The 19,411-nt window shown below is 39.6% G+C and overlaps 1 protein-coding gene across 12 annotated transcripts in view; it reads right to left on the reverse strand.

The window, feature by feature from the left end:
- The window catches only part of LTBP1 (latent transforming growth factor beta binding protein 1), a 456,910-nt gene that overhangs the window by 206,629 nt on the left and 230,870 nt on the right, over positions 1-19,411 (reverse strand). For all 12 annotated transcript variants that reach the window (XM_070379745.1, XM_070379744.1, XM_070379747.1 and 9 more), the window contains 2 exons: positions 13,915-14,139; positions 12,261-12,529 (listed from right to left, as the gene is read on the reverse strand). In XM_070379745.1, the coding sequence (XP_070235846.1) occupies positions 12,261-12,529; positions 13,915-14,139 (494 nt within the window). The remainder of the gene's footprint in view (positions 1-12,260; positions 12,530-13,914; positions 14,140-19,411) is intronic.

Consider the following 19,411-nt stretch of genomic DNA (forward strand, 5'->3'; position numbering starts at 1 on the left):
TAGTCTTCTCAGCCAAACCAGTTATTTGAAAAATAAAGAAACCAAGGGCCAGGGACATGGTGAATTTGCCAAAATGGAAAAAGAGCGATTGTCTTGGAAATACTAATATAAGCTAGTCCCCTCACCTCTCTGAACCTCAAGGTTCATTTAAGTAAATGGGAGACAAGAATACCCACTTCTCCTTGTTTTTTGAAGTTGTTTTGAAGGTCAACTAAGGCCATAAATGTGAATGCTCTCTATCAAATATTTTTTAAAAATACACTGCCTCATTAAAATGCCTGCCCCAAAGCCACAGACCGTTAGACCATTTTCCTAACTCCGTCAAAGCTTGCACACTCTAAAGTAGTCCTCTTCAAAGTACCATCTTGAGAGCAGTGCTCTTTGTTCAAAATACTTAGAACTCCTCTGTCTGGATTTCAAAATGCAGGGCTGATGTTACACTATTTGAAATATCCTCAATGGTGGCAAATCCCTGTTCATCAAGGGGCTGACCTGAGAGCACTGGACGCTTTTGAATTCACTGAGAATACAGTAAATGGGTGGACAGAAAAACAGACATTTTCATGTGAAGCTCATTAACAGGTTCTGAAACACTTCCTTCAAAATCAATTTCCTAACTGCAAACAGCAGTGTTACTACAGTAAATTGCACAGTCTCAAAGAATGAGCTCATTGAAACAACATCCAATTTCATATATAAATTCTTTTATATATGAAAAAAGAAAAAGGGAGAAAAACTGGAAGGATAAGAAAATAATGTTACCATTATTGTGGGGGAAGGTGCAGAGCAAAGTCGGGAATCCTTTTGATATCTTTCAACAAAGGGCAATGCTGTTTTTTTTTCTCACTAAAATTTATGAATCGGGTTCTGAAGGATTGGGTTGTGGCTTATGTTTGTGCTTTTAGTAAGTCAGATGATTCCACTTCATTTTCAGTTTAGTTCAGTTCAGTTGCTCAGTCGTGTCCAACTCTTTGCGACCCCATGAATCGCAGCACGCCAGGCCTCCCTGTCCAACACCATCTCCCGGAGTTCACCCAAACTCACTTCCGTCGAGTTGGTGATGACATCCAGCCATCTCATCCTCTGTCATCCCCTCTTCCCCCTGCCCCCAATCTCTCCCAGCATCAGAGTCTTTTCCAGTGAGTCAACTCTTCCTTCACATGAGGTGGCCAAAGTACTGGAGTTTCAGCTTTAGCATCATTCCTTCCAGTGAACACCCAGGGCTGATCTCCTTCAGAATGGACTGGTTGGATCTCCTTGCAGTCCAAGGGACTCTCAAGAGTCTTCTCCAACACCACAGTTCAAAAGCATCAATTCTTCAGCGTTCAGCCTTCTTCACAGTCCAACTCTCACATCCATACACGACCACTGGAAAAACCATAGCCTTGACTAGACGAACCTTTGTTGGCCAAGTAATATCTCTGCTTTTGAATATGCTGTCTAGGTTGGTCATAACTTTTCTTCCAAGGAGTAAGCGTCTTTTAATTTCATGGCTGCAGTCACCATCTGCAGTGATTTTGGAGCCCAGAAAAATAAAGTCTGACACTGTTTCCACTTCATTTTAGCATCTCAATTCCAAGGGGTCAATGCAGACAAAGCCAAGAAGCAACATCAGACCCTAGACATGCCAGCTGTGACTCTTCAAACATTTCTGTAATGTACAAGAGCCTAAACCAGCCATCAGTTCAAGCCATGATCTCTTAAAACCACTTCCAACATGCTCAGAATTGTCGTCTTCAAATGACCACAAAACCTTACCACTTTGCCGATATCAGAAGTGAAATAACATGCATCTACTCGGAACTGCCCCATGATTATTTTCAATGCCTACTCCTCTGCAAAAACAAGAGTCTAATTAAAATAGGTATATTATTTCAGTGAGCCCTAGAGATATAAAATATGGAAATCTGATATTCTATGTCATGATAAAGGCATTTTCACTACCGATAAAATGAAAACCACCTGAGTGGACTGAAGAAGCATAAACACGCTTGTCTATCAAACAAGTCAGGGTGAGTAAACACTCAAAACTGACAGCCCTTCTGGTGCCCAGAAGGCATTGCCAGGGTAAAGACGGGATGCTAGGCAGTAAGAAAGGTAACGTCTGGGTCATCACCCATTCTCTGAATTACTCTACTTCAGTTCTAACAATCTATATTTTGATTATCCTAATGTCTCAGTCCTACATTCTCAATCCAAGTAAAACCAGCAGTTCTTCCTGCCGTTGGCAGAAGCCCAGTGACATGGAGACATGTTCTCTTTCACATGCAGTGTGTGTTTCCCCTTTGGATCATATCCCTGACTCTATTGATCTTTTTGACTCCAAGAAGACGGCTCCTGCCTGAAGTCCATCTGGCAGAGGTGGCCAGAGCAAAAGCAGGTGACACTGCAAGGTCCAGGACCTCTCGCGCGAGGTGTCGTGTATATGACACCTTTGGTGACACTCTGCTGTTGACATAGGTAAGGTCTGGCAAAGATGAGCATTTCAGAGCCACTGGGGACAACCAGACTCCCTACCAGTCAGTTAAGCATTGCTTAGATTATGCCAAAGGGCTACTGGAGTATGACACTGAAGCAAATCTCAGATGGCATAGGAAGTGTCTGGTGGCTATGATTTATTCCACCTGAAGGAGGCCAAACTGCAGTAAATGCAACCAACACACTCTCACGGGGCTCTCTGCTTCTGGAGAAAGCAGAGATATTTGGTAACTCTGGCTCTACTTTCCCTCATCACTGCCCAGCAGCACCTCTGCAAGAAGGTCAAGTTCACCCAGGAGAGCCCTGACCCCAAAAGCCTGGGGAAGTGGGGAAGAGGACCGCATACACACCTGCCCCCGCTGTTGACCCAGCCTGGCTACCTCCGTCCACCTCACCACATAAGGATAACACAGAAGCAAGAGGCCGGAAGTCTACAGTAAAATGCTTTATATTAATAGTTGTTCCTTTTTGAAACTTCTCATCTATTTATGTAAGTTATGGACTCAATTATGGAATTAACCAGTGTGAAAGTGTTACAACCATTCTGGCACCATCCTCCTATCAGGATAAAATTAGTATTTCATCCTCACTTCAGGCCTCACCCCAGTAATGCTCATCATCAGTGCAGAGGAGAGTCTGAAGAAATCAAAGAAGAGGTTTCTAAGCAGAATTTCATGTCCTAGATCCCTTAATTGAGCACTAAATTCCTTTCTCATCAATGAGAAGAGACTTTCAAAGTCTGAAGCCCATCAGTATGTCTACTGGGCTGGCCAAAAATTTGTCTGGGTTTTTCCGTAACATCTTATATGTGCTATGCTAAGTTGCTTCAGTCATGTCTGACTCTTTGTGACCCTATAGACTGTATCCCACTGGGCTCCTCTGTCCATGGGATTCTCTAGGCAAAAATACTGGAGTGGGTTGCTATACCTTTCTCCAGGGAATCTTCCCAACCCAGGGATTGAACCCGTGTCTTTTATATCTCTTGCATTGATAGGCAGGCTCTTCACCACTCATGCCACCTAAGAGGCTTATGGAAAAACCCAAACAAGCTTTTTGGCCAACCCAATACATCTCTACTTACCCATCTCTGTTTTTTCTGCTGTAGAGTCAACAGACAGCTCTATTTTTTCATTGGCTTCTATGTGGTAGAAACAAGGAAATATTTTTCTTCAAAGTCCTGAGACTTTTTAAAAAAGTACTTTCAGCCATGAAGTTAATATACTTTCCCACTTCAGTGAGCTCACACTTTCATGCTAGTTTCTCCATAATGCTTTTTTTTTTTAAGCTTTCTTTTCTTTTATAAGAAAAGCAAGTGAATCTGGTCCTTCAGAAGTATGTGCGTATCCCAGTGTTGTGGTTTAGAACATGAGAATGTTACTGAATTTATCTGCCAAAAAGACCAATCTTCAGTTAAAGAATCTCTTTCTCCAAAGGTCCATCGTTTCTATTTTCCTGTCCAACTTCTAGAACCTCTAAGGGGATCTCAAACTGTTTAATTTTTGCCCGAGGGCTTATTATTTATATGACCAGCAATTAAAGGAAAGAAAGATTTTTTTCAGTGATACCAGGATTTCACATCAAGAAGTGGTCCTTTTCTTCCTAATACACATAAAAGCTTACTTTCTTCTATAGAATTTACAGTGTTTATGGTTTTTAAAATTAAACTTTCCTTATTTTAATTGAAATACAGTTGCTATACAATATTATGTAAGTTACAAGTATACCGTATAGTGATTCACGATTTTTCAAGTTTATGCTCCATTTATAATTATTGTAAAATATTGGCTACATTCACCATGTTGTACAACATATCCTTATAACTTATTTTACACCTTATAGTTTGTACGTCTTGTACCCATGGAGCTTTTTTCCCCAACAATATGGGGATTTTACGGTTGCCAACTATGAAAGTGAGTTTGAGTGTTATTTGATTATCTGTGCTAGAGTGCTGTACTAAAAACATCCTCTCTCTTCCGCTTACATCTACTTCAGGTTTTCTGGTATTTCTGTCCTCATTAACGCAAGCATTCATACGTGCAGTGTGCTACTCTTTTGGCACTTGCAACAGGAAAGTCTTGAGGCTCTTGAATTTTTGTCTCATCTTGTACGACTGTCTAATTAAGGGGCACGTTCCCACAATGAACAAAAAACACATGATTTCACAAAGCGGCAGTGGCACACCCGGCATGGAAGCCGGACTCCCAACCGTCCATCTCTCACAAGGTCTTTTCATACCATCTGGCATCATTCAGTTCGGTTCAGTTCAGTCACTCAGTCGTGTCTGACTCTTTGCAACCCCATGAATCGCAGCACGCCTGGCCTCCCTGTCTATCACCAACTCCCAGAGTTCACTCAGACTCACGTCCATCGAGTCGGTGATGCCATCCAGCCATCTCATCCTCTGTCATCCCCTTCTCCTCCTGCCCCCAATCCCTCCCAGCATCAGAGTCTTTTCCAATGAGTCAACTCTTCGCATGAGGTGGCCAAAGTACTGGAGTTTCAGCTTCAGCATCATTCCTTCCAAAGAAATCCCAGGGCTGATCTCCTTCAGAATGGACTGGTTGGTCTCCTTGCAGTCCAAGGGACTCTCAAGAGTCTTCTCCAACACCACAGTTCAAAAGCATCAATTCTTCAGCACTCAGCCTTCTTCACAGTCCAACTCTCACATCCATATATGACTACTGGAAAAACCATAGCCTTGACTAGACGAACCTTTGTTGGCAAAGTAATGTCTCTGCTTTTCAATATGCTATCTAGGTTGGTCATAACTTTCCTTCCAAGGAGTAAGCGTCTTTTAATCTCATGGCTGCAGTCACCATCTGCAGTGATTTTGGAGCCCCCAAAAAATAAAGTCTGACACTGTTTCCACTGTTTCCCCATCTATTTCCCATGAAGTGATGGGACCGGATGCCATGATCTTCGTTTTCTGAATGTTGAGCTTTAAGCCAACTTTTTCACTCTCCACTTTCACTTTCATCAAGAGGCTTTTGAGTTCCTCTTCACTTTCTGCCATAAGGGTGGTGTCATCTGCATATCTGAGGTGATTGATATTTCTCCCGGCAATCTTGATTCCAGCTTGTCCTTCTTCCAATCCAGCGTTTCTCATGATGTACTCTGCATATAAGTTAAATAAACAGGGTGACAATATACAGCCTTGACGTACTCCTTTTCCTTTTTGGAACCAGTCTGTTGTTCCATGTCCAGTTCTAACTGTTGCTTCCTGATCTGCATACAGGTTTCTCAAGAGGCAGGTCAGGTGGTCTGGTATTCCCATCTCTTTCAGAATTTTCCACAGTTTATTGTAATCCACACAGTCAAAGGCTTTGGCATAGTCAATAAAGCAGAAATAGATATTTTTCTGGAACTCTCTTGCTTTTTCCATGATCCAGCGGATGTTGGCAATTTGACCTCTGGTTCCTCTGCCTTTGCTAAAACCAGCTTGAACATCAGGAAGTTCACGGTTCACGTATTGCTGAAGCCTGGCTTGGAGAATTTTGAGCATTACTTTACTAGCATGTGAGATGAGTGCAATTGTACGGTAGTTTGAGCATTCTTTGGCATTGCCTTTCTTTGGGATTGGAATGAAAACTGACCTTTTCCAGTCCTGTGGCCACTGCTGAGTTTTCCAAATTTGTTGGCATATTGAGTGCAGCACTTTCACAGCATCATCTTATCATTAGGTCACTGTAAATGTTTATTTCCAGTAATTGGGCAATACATAAAACATGTTTGAAACAATCAAAAACTCTGGATGCCAAATAAGTCTCCAACTTGGGTCACTGTTAAGAAAATCCATTTAGACTAAAGGACACCCTTGAACAATGGAAAAAGTGTACCCATTCAATGACCTTATGGTGCAAAAATAGATTTGAGGGACGTTTTATGAAATTTGGCTTCTCCAGTATTCTTGCCTGGAGAATCCTCATGATCAGAGGAGCCTAGCAGGCTACAGTCCATGGGGTTGCAAAGAGTTGGACATGACTGAGTGACTAAGCACACATTAGAGATGCAAACTTGCTGGAAATGTTGAAATAACTATAACCACTAGAAATGTAATTCTAATTTAATCTATTGAGCAAAATATCAGAAATATTTTCAAATATTTATGGAGTACCAGTGCTTACTGTAGGCAACACTGATACCTATCTTTGCCAAAATTATGACTTTTCAACTATTTAAACTTGATTTATTTAATTTTTTATTGGAGTATAATTGATTTTCTTTTTTTTTTAATTTTATTTTATTTTTAAACTTTACAATATTGTATTAGTTTTGCCAAACATCGAAATGAATCTGCCCCAGGTATACCCATGCTCCCCATCCTGAACCCTCCTCCCTCCTCCCTCCCCATACCCTCCCTCTGGGTCGTCCTAGTGCACCAGCCCCAAGCGTCCAGTACCGTGCATCGAACCTGGACTGGCGACTCATTTCATACATGATATTATACATGTTTCAATGCCATTCTCCCAAATCTGCCCACCCTCTCCCTCTCCCACAGAGTCCATAAGACTGATCTATACATCAGTGTTTCTTTTGCTGTCTCATACACAGGGTTATTGTTACCATCTTTCTAATTGATTTTCAATATTGTGTTAGTTTCTGCTGTACAGAAAAGGGAATCAGCCATACATATACATACGTCCACTCTCTTCCAGACTCCATTCCCATATAGGTTCATTATGGAACACTGAATAAAGCTCCCTGTGCAATACAGTAGGTTATTATTAGCTATCTTTTATTTATTGTAGTATACTTCAAACTTGATTTACATTCAAGAAACCGATTTCTCTTGGCCATCCTGTGCTTAGTTGCTCAGTTGTATCCAACTCTTTGCAACCCCACTAACTGCAGCCTGCCAGGCACCTCTGTCCATGGGTATTCTCCAGGCAAGAATACTGGAGTGGGTTGCCATGCCCTTCTCCATGGGATCTTCCCAACCCAGGGATCAAACCCAGGTCTCCCACATTTTAAGCAGATTCTTTACTGTCTGAGCCACCAGGGAAGCCCAAGAATACTAGAATGGGTAGCCTATCCCTTCCCCTGGGGATCTTCACAATCCAAGAATTGAACAGGGTCTCCTGCATTGCAGGTGGATTCTTTACTAGCTGAGCTACTGGGGAAGCCCTGATCACCCTATATGTTCTATTAATTTCTGTTCTCTTAATACTTCAAGGTGAATTTAGTGATTCCTGTACCCAGCCTGATTCACATAGAAATCAACAGTATATATAATCTTAAGAATAAATTATTTTTTAGGACTCTGAAAGATGAAACATCACAATAGAAAGGTATGTTCCCCTTTATCTTGACACTCTCCATCAAGGTAAAAAACATTTTAGATATTTCTAATCACATTATTCCTATTCTTTCCACTTTATAATATTAAGACAAGTCCAAAAAATCTGTATTATTTATCATCACTAGGTCTATTTGCTAACCACTGAATTTTCTCCGTTAATCCTCTCTCACTTCATCTCTAAAACAGCATTGGATTCCCTGACTGATATTCAAGAATACCTGATTCTTGACATCAATCAAAGATGGAACTGGTTAAAACAAAGATGTAGCTACTCATCTTTACCTCATAATCCTCCCCTTGCAGGGAGGATTGTCAATTAATCAATCAGACAGCACATTTATCTGATTTCTGAAGCCAGTAAGTTCAGAATAGTCCAGCTCATCACCATGTTTTTCTTCACAACAGCCCATAATCAAATCCTGATGCTGGATCCTTCACAAAAGCCTCTGCATTCAACTCTTTATCTTCAAGTTGACTTCTTAGATTGAACTCTGATCATTTCACAACTGGACCAAGGCCAGCTTCTCCTCCCTGGCTTCCTCATGTCTACCATGTCCATATCTACTTCCATCTTATTCAAAAGTTGCAACTTTTAAAATTTTCTAGATATTCATTAAATGTACTAAACATAGGGCTTTTAAATTCATCTTAAAATTATATTATTCTATTTATAAGTCAAGAAAATGTTCACATTTTCTTTTTTTTATAAGGAATTTTCAAATATGCTGAGATAATTCAAAGAATAAAAACAGTAATCACTTGTATTTCTACCTCTGAATCAATAGCTGTTACAATTTTGCTATATTTGTGTATAAAGGGCATTTAAAAGTAAATTACAGACATCACGGCATTCCTCACTCTAGAGTAAGGACACTGCCCTACATACCTCTAATACCATTATCATAGCTAAGAAAAGAATAGTTCCAAAATACTATCTAATATCCAGTCTATATTTAAACATCCTCAATTGTTCTTTAAATGTCTTTCAGAGCTGGGTGTTGATATTTTTTTTTTAACCATGATTAAGGTTCATACATTAGATGTGCTGTTATCTCTCTAGTCTCTTTCTGGGGAAGTCAGTATGTGTGTGTGTGTCTTTCTGGGGAAATGTGTTTAATGATATGAATGTTTTAAAGAAACCAAGCAACAATTTATCAATCTTTTGATGTGATAGTTTTGGCTTGTTTCTTCTCCTTCAGTATTCCCTGTGAGGGTGAGGGGGTGGGTGTGTGTGTGGGTGTGTGTGTGTGTTTAATGATATGAATGTTTCAAAGAAACCAAGCAACAATTTATCAATCTTTTTGATGTGATCGTTTTGGCTTGTTTCTTCACCTTCAGTATTCCCTGTAAGCTAGAGGTTAGGTGTAAAGGCTCAATTAGATTCTGCTATGTATTTCTGGCAAGAATCCTTTTAAGGTGTTGCTGTACATTTCATACTGTAGCCCATCAGGAGGCACATAATGTCACTTGTCCTGCTTTTAATGATTCTGAATTTGATCACTTGATCAAAGGGGCATCATGCTAGTTTTACTTTGACACCAAGTCACTTATTTTGCCTTAAACCTAAGGTTTAAAAGACTTTATATCTGTACCAACATCTTCCAGGAACTCTAGTTTACTTCTCTGATCTCTTCTGATGCTTCTTTCTTACCTGTTTCTTACAGTGTTCTCTCTCCTCTGTTTAATTTCTCCCCTCTTCTCTGTGAGCTTAGTTTCCTAACCAATCATCCATTTTCCTCCACTATCCAAGCAGGTCCCGAAATTCTATTGTGAAAGTCTCATGCATTCGAATACACTGATCACAGTTCATGTTGTATTTTCAACCTCAAGTTTACTGCTTCATTTTTAGAATGTGCTACAGAAACAAGAGTATTTTTACCAAATGTTGCATATGACTTCTATTGGCAATACATAAGCATAGGTGCTTACTGATTATGACATTAAGTTCTCAGTAGGTGTAATCTACAGTGAATAAGAATCTTGCTACTGAGCAAAACACCAGTATTTATTTAAAATAAATAATAAAAGTTTAAGTACTCGTTAGGGTTTTCTGTCATTCATTTAAAATCCACTTATACCTCCCTCTGTAGCTGTATTTGCAAACCAACCATAGCAAGAAAACACAAATATTTCCAAACACCTCTGTAGCATACATCTTATATACTATTGACTATTTTGTCAGTAATTTTTTAATGCCTGGATCATCTTAATTGCACAAATTGGACAATCATAGGCATTCAACATTTCTCACCAATAGGAAAAAAAATGTATTCTGAGAATATTTTGAAGCTGTGTATTACTGACTACACATGCAAAATGAATTAAGCATTGAGATCACTGTCTGGATCATTTAGATCAGAAGTCAGAGAAATATCCAGATAAGGCAAAAATGTATTCCAATGAGTCTGAATTATTTGGATAATTCCACCAACTATTCATGTGAATTGTATAATCCACCTTAGGCCTAAAAGTAAATAATTTGTTTATATTCTTTCCAGTGAGCAAGTGTCTGCCTACAATTACATGTACAAGAATAACACGGTCTGTTGACATCTCATTTTCTTGCTTTTTACCATCTGTGTTCCAATTTGGAAACTAAGGAGAAAGATACTGGGCACAGAATTTTAAAAGGACGTGCTTTTTCCTCATGATCGACCTAAGCTGAAATGACTAAACAATGCAAATGACACCAAATTCATCCTCCTCCTCCAAGGCTTTTCTGGGGCAAATTGTGCAGTGCATGAGGCTTACTTCAGCCCCACTGCCCCTGTAAAAACTTGCCTTTGACACAGTAATCCAGTCTTTACTTCTAAGCTAAATGTAACTTGATGATATTCCTTCTGCAAAAAGCATGTTTAAACCTGGTCTTCAACTGAGGAAGAAAAAGCCCCCCTTTCAGCAGGCATTTCAGGCTCTACAGGCAGACCAAGGTTGAGTGGGAGATTAAACCTTCCCTGCCTTAGTGAAGTTACATGACAAAAGCAATCACCTGCTCTATTTTTACGTTTGACTCTCTCAATAGGTAAGCATTTTCTAAGCGAGTATTTTTATAGTTCTGTAACATTTGCAGAGCATGTCACTTTGCCTAGTCTAATTCTGACCAAGCCCCATACTCTTGTCTCCACTTTACAAATAAGGAAGCTGGTTCCTTGCCACCAAGTGCTGAGCCCATGGCTCTAACCAAGGTTTTAAAACTCTACATGGCTCTTCTTTCCATTCTGGTCTACAAACCAATTTTGCTTCTTCCTTTAGGAGAAAAGGGTTTCCCTGGTTGCTCAGTGGTAAAGAAACCCTACCAACGCAGGAGACACAGGGTCAATCCCTGGGTCAGGAAGATCCCTTGGAGAAGAAAATGACAACCTACCTCAATATTCCTCCCCGAGAAATCCCAGGGACAGAGGAGCCAGTAGGCTACAGTCCATGGGGTCGCAAAAGACTTGGACACGATAGCAACCAAACAACGAAAAGAAAGGAGATGACCTAACCATAGAGTTGCCCGGCACCTAAAAGTGTTCTCCAGGTTCAAAAGCGAGAATGACTCGTTCTATTATCAACATATATCACACACACAGACACACATCATTTTTTGAAGATTCAGGTAACAGTAGATAAACAGATCTCACCTATTCTTCTCACAGGGGGTTAAAACCATAATAAGTGACAGGAGAAGAACCACAGAACAAAGCTATGTCATTATCACCTAATTCCAAAGAAGGAAGCACCAAGTAACTGTGGCAGAGGAACCAGTAATTTTCTGTTGCTTTTACCATGCACATTCAATGATGAGTTTTAAAGAAAATTCAACTTCCCTCTCACTTAACAATATATAGGCCTACAGTTACACATAAATGCAATATTTAAAATATACTTCAAACAACTTATACACTGCTATTCTAGTTATATAATTTTATAAGAAAATAAAAGATGACAAATTATTATTGTCTGATGGATTCAAAACGACTATATCCATTAACCAGCAAACTATTGCAAAAAGGCATGAAAATTTTCAAACATCTCTGTAGAATATATCTCATGTACCAAATCTCATGTCTGGCACATGCTTATTCACAGATTACTGTAACTGAAAAACTACCAACGGGCAATCATGGACATCTTACAGCATTTCTGGAAGTTCAACACATACTATTATCTTAGAGGTACTTCCAAATATCTTACAATGCTTACAGTATCTTATATGTCAGAGGTTGGCAAACTCTTTCTGGAAGTCTTTGCAGACCATATTTTAGGCATTTCAGATCATATGACCTCACTGAAAGTATACAATCCTTCTGTCAGTAGCATGAAAGCAGACATAGACAGTATGTAAATGATGGATCTGGCTGTATCCAATAGATCTTTATTTATAGTAACAGGCCCACAGGTTGCCAATTCCTTCTACAAAAACCTCATTTCATCAAGGCTGTCTTATTAAAAGAGACTATCTAGAACACATCACTAAAATGGGCTGGGCAGTGCTGCTCACCTGTGACCCAATGGTTTCCTGGAAGCACCGGCCCAGCTGGGTCTTAGCAGCCACCGGATACACGTGAGGAATGACTTGCTGGTATGAGGAATGGACCGTCTGGGTCTTCTGGACAGGAAGGCCTTGGTAAGGGGCTTGGGACTGGCCCGGTTGAGCTTCTTTAACCTTCTGACCTGTTGGGCCATCAACTCTTGAAACCTGATGTATCTGAACCGAGGCCTCGGGAGGGTGCTTCACATGGATATTGACTATGTTAGGAGGAAATTTCACTAAAACAGATCGGGAGGAAAACTTATCAGCTGTAAATAATTAACATGCATGTCATGATGAAAGTAAATTTTCATGCTCATCAGCATGAAACTAAGTTTTATACATACACATATACTTAAGTACATATATATTATGCTGTTGTTTTGTTGTTTAAGTCGTGCAAACTCTTTTGTGATCCCATGGACTGTAGCCCACCAGGTCCTCTGTCCATGGGATTTCCTAGGCAAGAATACTGGAGTGGGTAGCCATTCCCTTCTCCAGGGGATCTTCCCACCCAGGAATCAAACCCATATCTCCTGCATTGCAGGCAGATTCTCTTTACCGCGAAGCCACCAGGAAAGCCCACATATATATTATACATAGGATAAATAAAAGATTTATAGTGTGGATCTAGTTTTGCTGCACAGCCATTAAAACTCTTGAGAGTAAAAGGGGACACTAAAAAATTAAACCTGAATTTATATACCTTAAAGAATAAAACTACTTTTACAAAGCAAAATTTAAATGTCTCAGAATAATGGATTCATGAAACATTTTTTTCAGAAGAGCCAAAAAACTATGAAATTTGTGCTACTTGTGGTCATGCATTTTATCGAACAAAAGTAATTAAGACTCAAAAGTTAGATTATTTTCTAATTTCTCACAAAGTTTTCATCAGAGAGACTATAGGATTTATAACACAATTTCAGAAAACATAGTTCTCTTACCCTTAAACCTGGTGTGTACATACTTTTGTGCTTCTTTTCACACACACAAAATATTTAAGTGTGACATTTTATATCAGTATTTTCTTTCTCTGCAGGTTTCACACAGAATTTTATCTTCTGATTCTAAGATTCAGGTTTTAAAGAATATAAGCCAGTAACACTGCTCTGACCCCTTTTTTAAAAATTGTGCATGTGTGAGAGGTGCCAGGTTGAAAAGAATGAATTAGTCACAGAATTTGAGCTCCAACTGACCTAGTTTATCTTCCTCTACAGATGAATAAACTGAAGCCCAGGGAGGTTACAGATTGTTTAGAACTAAAACCAAGTGCTCTTTGACTACAAAATAGACTTGGTATTCAACAGCAGGTACTGCTAGATGATTAATGACCATCAGAGTCAGAACACCATCCTGTTCATCTTCCCCTTTCCCAGGTCCTGCCAGAAGAGCACGGTGTACGTTTATTAGCTCTTGGTCCTATGTCACCAGAGAAAGATGGGCTCCATTTTCTCATTTCCTAGGTACCATTCTCTATGGCTGAGAAAGCACTGTCGCCATCTAACGGGGCCCATATTCTGTTCCAGTGCCAACCCCGCAGGCACTGGGCTTCTGCATATATAGGTCTGGCATGTTAACAGAGTTCTGACGAATAGGCAAAATCAAAAAATAGTCAGCCTACCTTTTACTCCTTGCTGGCTGGTCATGGTCAGAGGCAAAGTATGTGTCGAGTGGACAACATGTGTTCCCAACGCCTTGCCTGACTGCTGGGAATGCTGATACACTTTAGGCAGGCTGGCCCCGTGGACTGGGATCTGACAGAGCTTCCCTGTGAAATTTGGAGGGCACTGGCATTTGTCCCTCGAACTGCACTGGCCTCCATTCATACATGGAAGATGGCAAATTACTATAATGGGAAAGAGAAAATGTGAAGAGTTGGTTAGTTTCTCAAAAGCTAAGTAACAATCAATCAATATAACACTCCCAAAGCACAGCCATCATATTACCAATGACTTTAGAAATGGTTAACAAAGGAGAACCTACACTGGGAGAAAAATACTTTTTTTTTTTTCCTATCTTTTTCTTTCCACCTTAAGTAAGTCATTTAGCTCTCCAATTGCTTGTGGTTGTTCATCCACAATGCTGGAAAGAATTCATGGGGGAAAAAATACATATATGTAAATATACATAGTTACTTAGGATATCTCTTACATTCTGTACTTACTTTGTTTTCCTATTACTATTTACTGTCTTTCTAGATTATAAACTCCTTGGGGGAAAGAAATGCCTGGTTTAATGACCTTTATATCCTCAGCAACTAAAATAATGTCCAGCGCATACTGGACATTAAATATTTCTTCCAAGAATAAACAAATGAGAGTGCTAAAAATAATATTTGTTGAGAATTTTCTCTACATAAGGAACTGAACTAAGCTCTACCCAGAATAAGGGAGTAGAATAGTTTGAATCCCACTTCACAGGAATTTGCAATCCCATTAGGATAACAAGACCACAGTGAAACCTAGGAGTAGCAGAGTGATTAATAGTTGGGAATTTATTTAGAATACCAAAAGGTAAAAGGATGTGTCTGGGTGAAGAATTTTATGAAGAGTTTTAAATTCTGGCTAAATTCAGCTTATGGCCAACCTCTTTACGACTAATGAATTCTTCCTGTCAGCCTTTAAACTGAGCATATTTCCAGCAGCTTAAAAAATAAGTCTCTCAACTCCATTCTCTTTCAGCTTCTACTCTGCTTCAATCCTCTCCTCCATGACCAAACTTTGCAAAAGAATTATCTGCTCACTTCTCTGCTCACTACTAGCTAGCCAGCACCAAGTTGTATTCCCTTCTTTGTGTGTGTTCCCTTTTCCCATACCTCTCCTACACTGAAACTCCTCTTACTCAGGTCACTAATGGTCTCCACATTGCTAAATCCATTGGTTGGATTTCAGTCTTCCCTTAGCTTCTGTGACATCTCACCCACCTAGTTTGCTCTTTCCCCTTTGTCTACTGTCTCTTGCTATTCTTTGCAAACTCCACTCTTTCCTTATCCTTTAAACACAGATGTGCTTCAAGATTTGGTCTCAAAATCTTCTGCTTCACTAACCCTACACTTTCTGATTTCATCCTACCATATGATGATGTCACTCAAAACCATATTTCTGAGCCAAAGCTTTCTTCTGCGCTCCACACTGTCTACATCCTGTACATCTTCTATAGACATCTCAAACTTACAATGTCCCACTTGGAACAGGATCATCTTCCCCCTAACATCCCCCATTCACTGAGGGATGCTTAATAGAAATCTGAGGGTCCTCTCAAACCACTCAAATATCCAGTTCTCCAGGCCCTGCCTTCTAAACATTTATCAAATATGCCCACATCTTTCTCATCATAGAGATCCTATTTTCTCTAAACATCATTTCCTACAATTCAGCTACTTTGAATTTGATTCCTGAGTGGACAGGGCTCTCTCACCCCTCCTCATGTTTTATCTACCCTGCATCCTTGGCCTGGAACACTCTTTCCATTTGCTTCCCAACACCCTCCCCGTTTGCCCACCTAACTTCTACTCACCTTTTAGATTCTGCTTAAACCTCACTTCCTGGAAGCATTTCCAGTTGCCCCTCATCTAGGTTTGGGCCTCTCCTCTGTGCCTCCATGGGCTCTCATTCACTGTTCATCATGCCCCTTGGCTTACTGCATTATAATCCTCTGACTTCGTTTCTGTATGTCCCATTCAACTAGAGCTCTGTGAGGTCAGGGACTTCAATGTTTTACCCCTAACATGTAGCTCAGCTTTTAGGAAAAATGCTGCAGCTCAAAAAAAAATTACTAGTTGAAAGAATGAACAGATTTATGGCTACTACTTTGTCAAATACCATTCTAGGTACTACAGAAGAAAGTAAAAGCTAACTGGAGCTGTTAGATAATACATGATAACTAAAAATACACATTAACAAATAAGTAACACTGGAAAATATAAAATGCAAATTCTATGGAATTTCAGAGAAAAGTCATTTCTGGGAAGTCAAAATAGACTTTTCAGAAGAGCTCACTTGAAATAAGTCTTTGAAGCTGGGGATTCAGAAAAACAGAAAGGACTGCATCCCAGGAGAATGGTGTGTGAAAAGGCCAGAGGTAGGCAAATTTGGAAGATGAGAAAGCCTGTGTTGTTGAAATCCCAGATTCCTTGGGGAGAGGGGTCAGGTGATAAACTGGGAGATGTAGACTTAACTCTGGGAATGGGTAAAGGTCTGATGAAGAGTTTGGATTTTATTCTGTAATTAGTAAATCATTTTGGAGACTTCAGGGAGAGAATTTTCCAGGAAAATTACTCTTGTGATGGCATGTGGCATTAGCTGGAAAGGAGAGTGACCAAGTAGAGAAGTCAGATAGGAGAATATTAAAATAACTGAAAGACAACTTGAAAAACCCTTGGATTAGGATCACGGTAAAAAGAACTGATAGAAACATGAAGTAATATTATGATAGACAGGCAATCAGTAAAACGTGGAGATAGGACACAGGAAGTTAACAGAAGTGAAGGAAGAGGTAAGACACTGAAGGAGAAAGAAAAGAACTGGAAAAAAATGACCAAGGTGACTGCCAAGAACTATGTCCAGGGTCTGACTATGGAGCAGATAAAGTCAAAACTGTCCATGCAAGATAGGGTCTAGAATACGCTTCCTCAAGTGTCTAATCTACACTGAGGTGCTGAGTAAGAAGAAGAGTCAAAGCTGACTCTGAGGTTGAGTCAAAGACTTCATAATTCCAAGTTCAATTCTAAACTGAATTTCTACTAAACAACAGCTTGCTGCTGGATGAGTTTAATGTGCATGCCTAGCCAAGATTTTCAGTCCGTTCAGTTCAGTTCAGTCGCTCAGTTGTATCCAACTCTTCACGACCTCATGGACTACAGCACGCCAGGCTTCCCTGTCCTTCCCTGTCTTCCCGGAGCCTACTCAAACTCATGTCCATCATGTTGGTGATGTCATCCAACCATCTCGTCCTCTGTTGCCCCCTTCTCCTCCTGCCTTCAGTCTTTCCCAGCATCAGGGTCTTTTCCAATGAATCAGTTCTTTGCATCAGGTGGCCAAAGTATTGGAGTTTCAGCTTCAGCATCAGTTCTCCCAGTGAATATTCAGGACTGATTTCCTTTAGAATTGGGTGGTTTGATCTCCTTGCAGTCCAAGGGACTCTCAAGGGTCTTCTCCAACACCACAGTTCAAAAGCATCAATTTTTTGGCACTCAGCTTTCTTTATAGTCCAACTCTCTCATCCATACATGAGTACTGGAAAAACCATAGCTTTGAATAGACGGACCTTTGTTGGTAAAGTAATGTCTCTGCTTTTTAATATGCTGTCTAGGTTGGTCATAACTTTTCTTCCAAGGAGCAAGCATCTCAAATAATTTATCACTGGAATAGAAGCACACTTTATTTTGTATGGTCGATCCCTAGGTCAGGAAGATCCCCTGGAAGAGAACATGGCAACCCACTCCAATATTCTTACCTGGAGAATCCCATGGACAGAGAAGCCTGGCAGACTACAGTCCATGCGGTCACAAAGAATGGGACATGACTGAAGTGACTTAGCACAATATGCATGAATTTCAGTTAATACAGTTTAATTAAATAATACCAGTCTCCCAAAAACATGATCTGAACTTCATTTGCCACAATATTAACTAGGTAACTTCACTGCTATCTCCTGGGTCCACAAATCACTACATAAATAACAGATGTGTATCACGGCCAATAACCAGTCATATCACTCCTTCAGAGTCTGTTGGCAAGTGATCCTGGCATATCTGTTATTCAGTTCATATATCCCCTCTCTCGTGAACCTCCCTCATACACGGACAGCAAAGCAGGTAGTTGAGTTGCCTCATCACTTCACAAGGACAAACTCACATGACATTTTACAGAAGTGTATAATCAAAATGGCCAAAAAAAAAAAAAAAAGTAGGCACAGCAAAGAAACAGAAAGTGGTAACACTGGAAATAAAACTGGAAAGTGGTTGTGATGTAGGATAAAGATGGTCCCAAGGAAATGACATTAACGGAACTCAGATATTCCACAACTTCAAAAGCACAAAGGTGAGTTGTTGAAACCTGATTCAAACTTAGAAAGGTTCACTAACAGGTTCACTAAGGCAAAGAAAAGATACTCACTCCACATCATACAGTATATCAGAAGAAAGTGAAAATACTCAGGAGACTCTTAAGTTCTACTGAAAGAAATAAAACACTTTAATTCTCAGTGTTTCTAACACTTTAAATCATAGGGCACTTTGTAAATATTGCCTCTACTATTTTTTCCCCTTTCCCTATACATACATCACCTACAGTAAAAGAATTTTAATGTTTTGACAAAAAAAAAAAAAATTAAAGGCAATGGAACTAGTAATTTCTCCATTGATTAAGATTGTTTTGCACAGTTATAGCTTCCATGGTCATTTTTATGGTGCTGCACCACCATGCAAAGAGGTCTACCTATCACCTTTACTAAAATACCATCTTTATTTTTTTTTTAACAAAGCTGGTGTTTATTTCTAGTATCAATAGTAGATTTTGAAATCTAAAATTAATTTAATTAGCTTTGTTTAAATTTATTTTTAAACCTTGGAGATAGCTTCCACGCAAACATTTCAAAAACAGTACCAGTCTAAGTGGATACAGCAACAATCCCAAAATAGAACTCCAATAACCCTGTGTCTCTCTGGTCATAAAAGAAACCACTTCTGCTGACTTATTCCAACCAGTAACTGGCCACTATTTATAACCATTTCTGAATGAGAAATAAAATACTTATTCTCCTGTTCCAGCATTTTCACAAAAATCTAAATTACAATCTAAAGTTCTTTGCCTCAATTCATTCACTGTGCATTGAGTCCTTTGTGGCAGGTTGATCTTTTTAAAGCTAAATAGTCTTTTGTGTCAAAGAAAACAAATTTAAAATCACCCTACAAAAGTTAAGGATTTGACTATGAATAGTTTCTTTCTGTTTCAAAAGTTCGTGCCACTCTCAAAACATTGCCTGGTGATATATAGTCTGGGGTGCCACTGTTCTATAAAACTACACATGAAGAGGGAAAAGAGTAAGTTATCTTTAAGGCTGCCTTGAGAAGCCTGTGGTATGCTAGTTGTAAGTCTAGCTATGGCATATATTTTAGA

The sequence above is a fragment of the Bos mutus genome, chromosome 11 (assembly GCF_027580195.1).
Source record: "Bos mutus isolate GX-2022 chromosome 11, NWIPB_WYAK_1.1, whole genome shotgun sequence".
Taxonomy (NCBI): Eukaryota; Metazoa; Chordata; class Mammalia; order Artiodactyla; family Bovidae; genus Bos; species Bos mutus.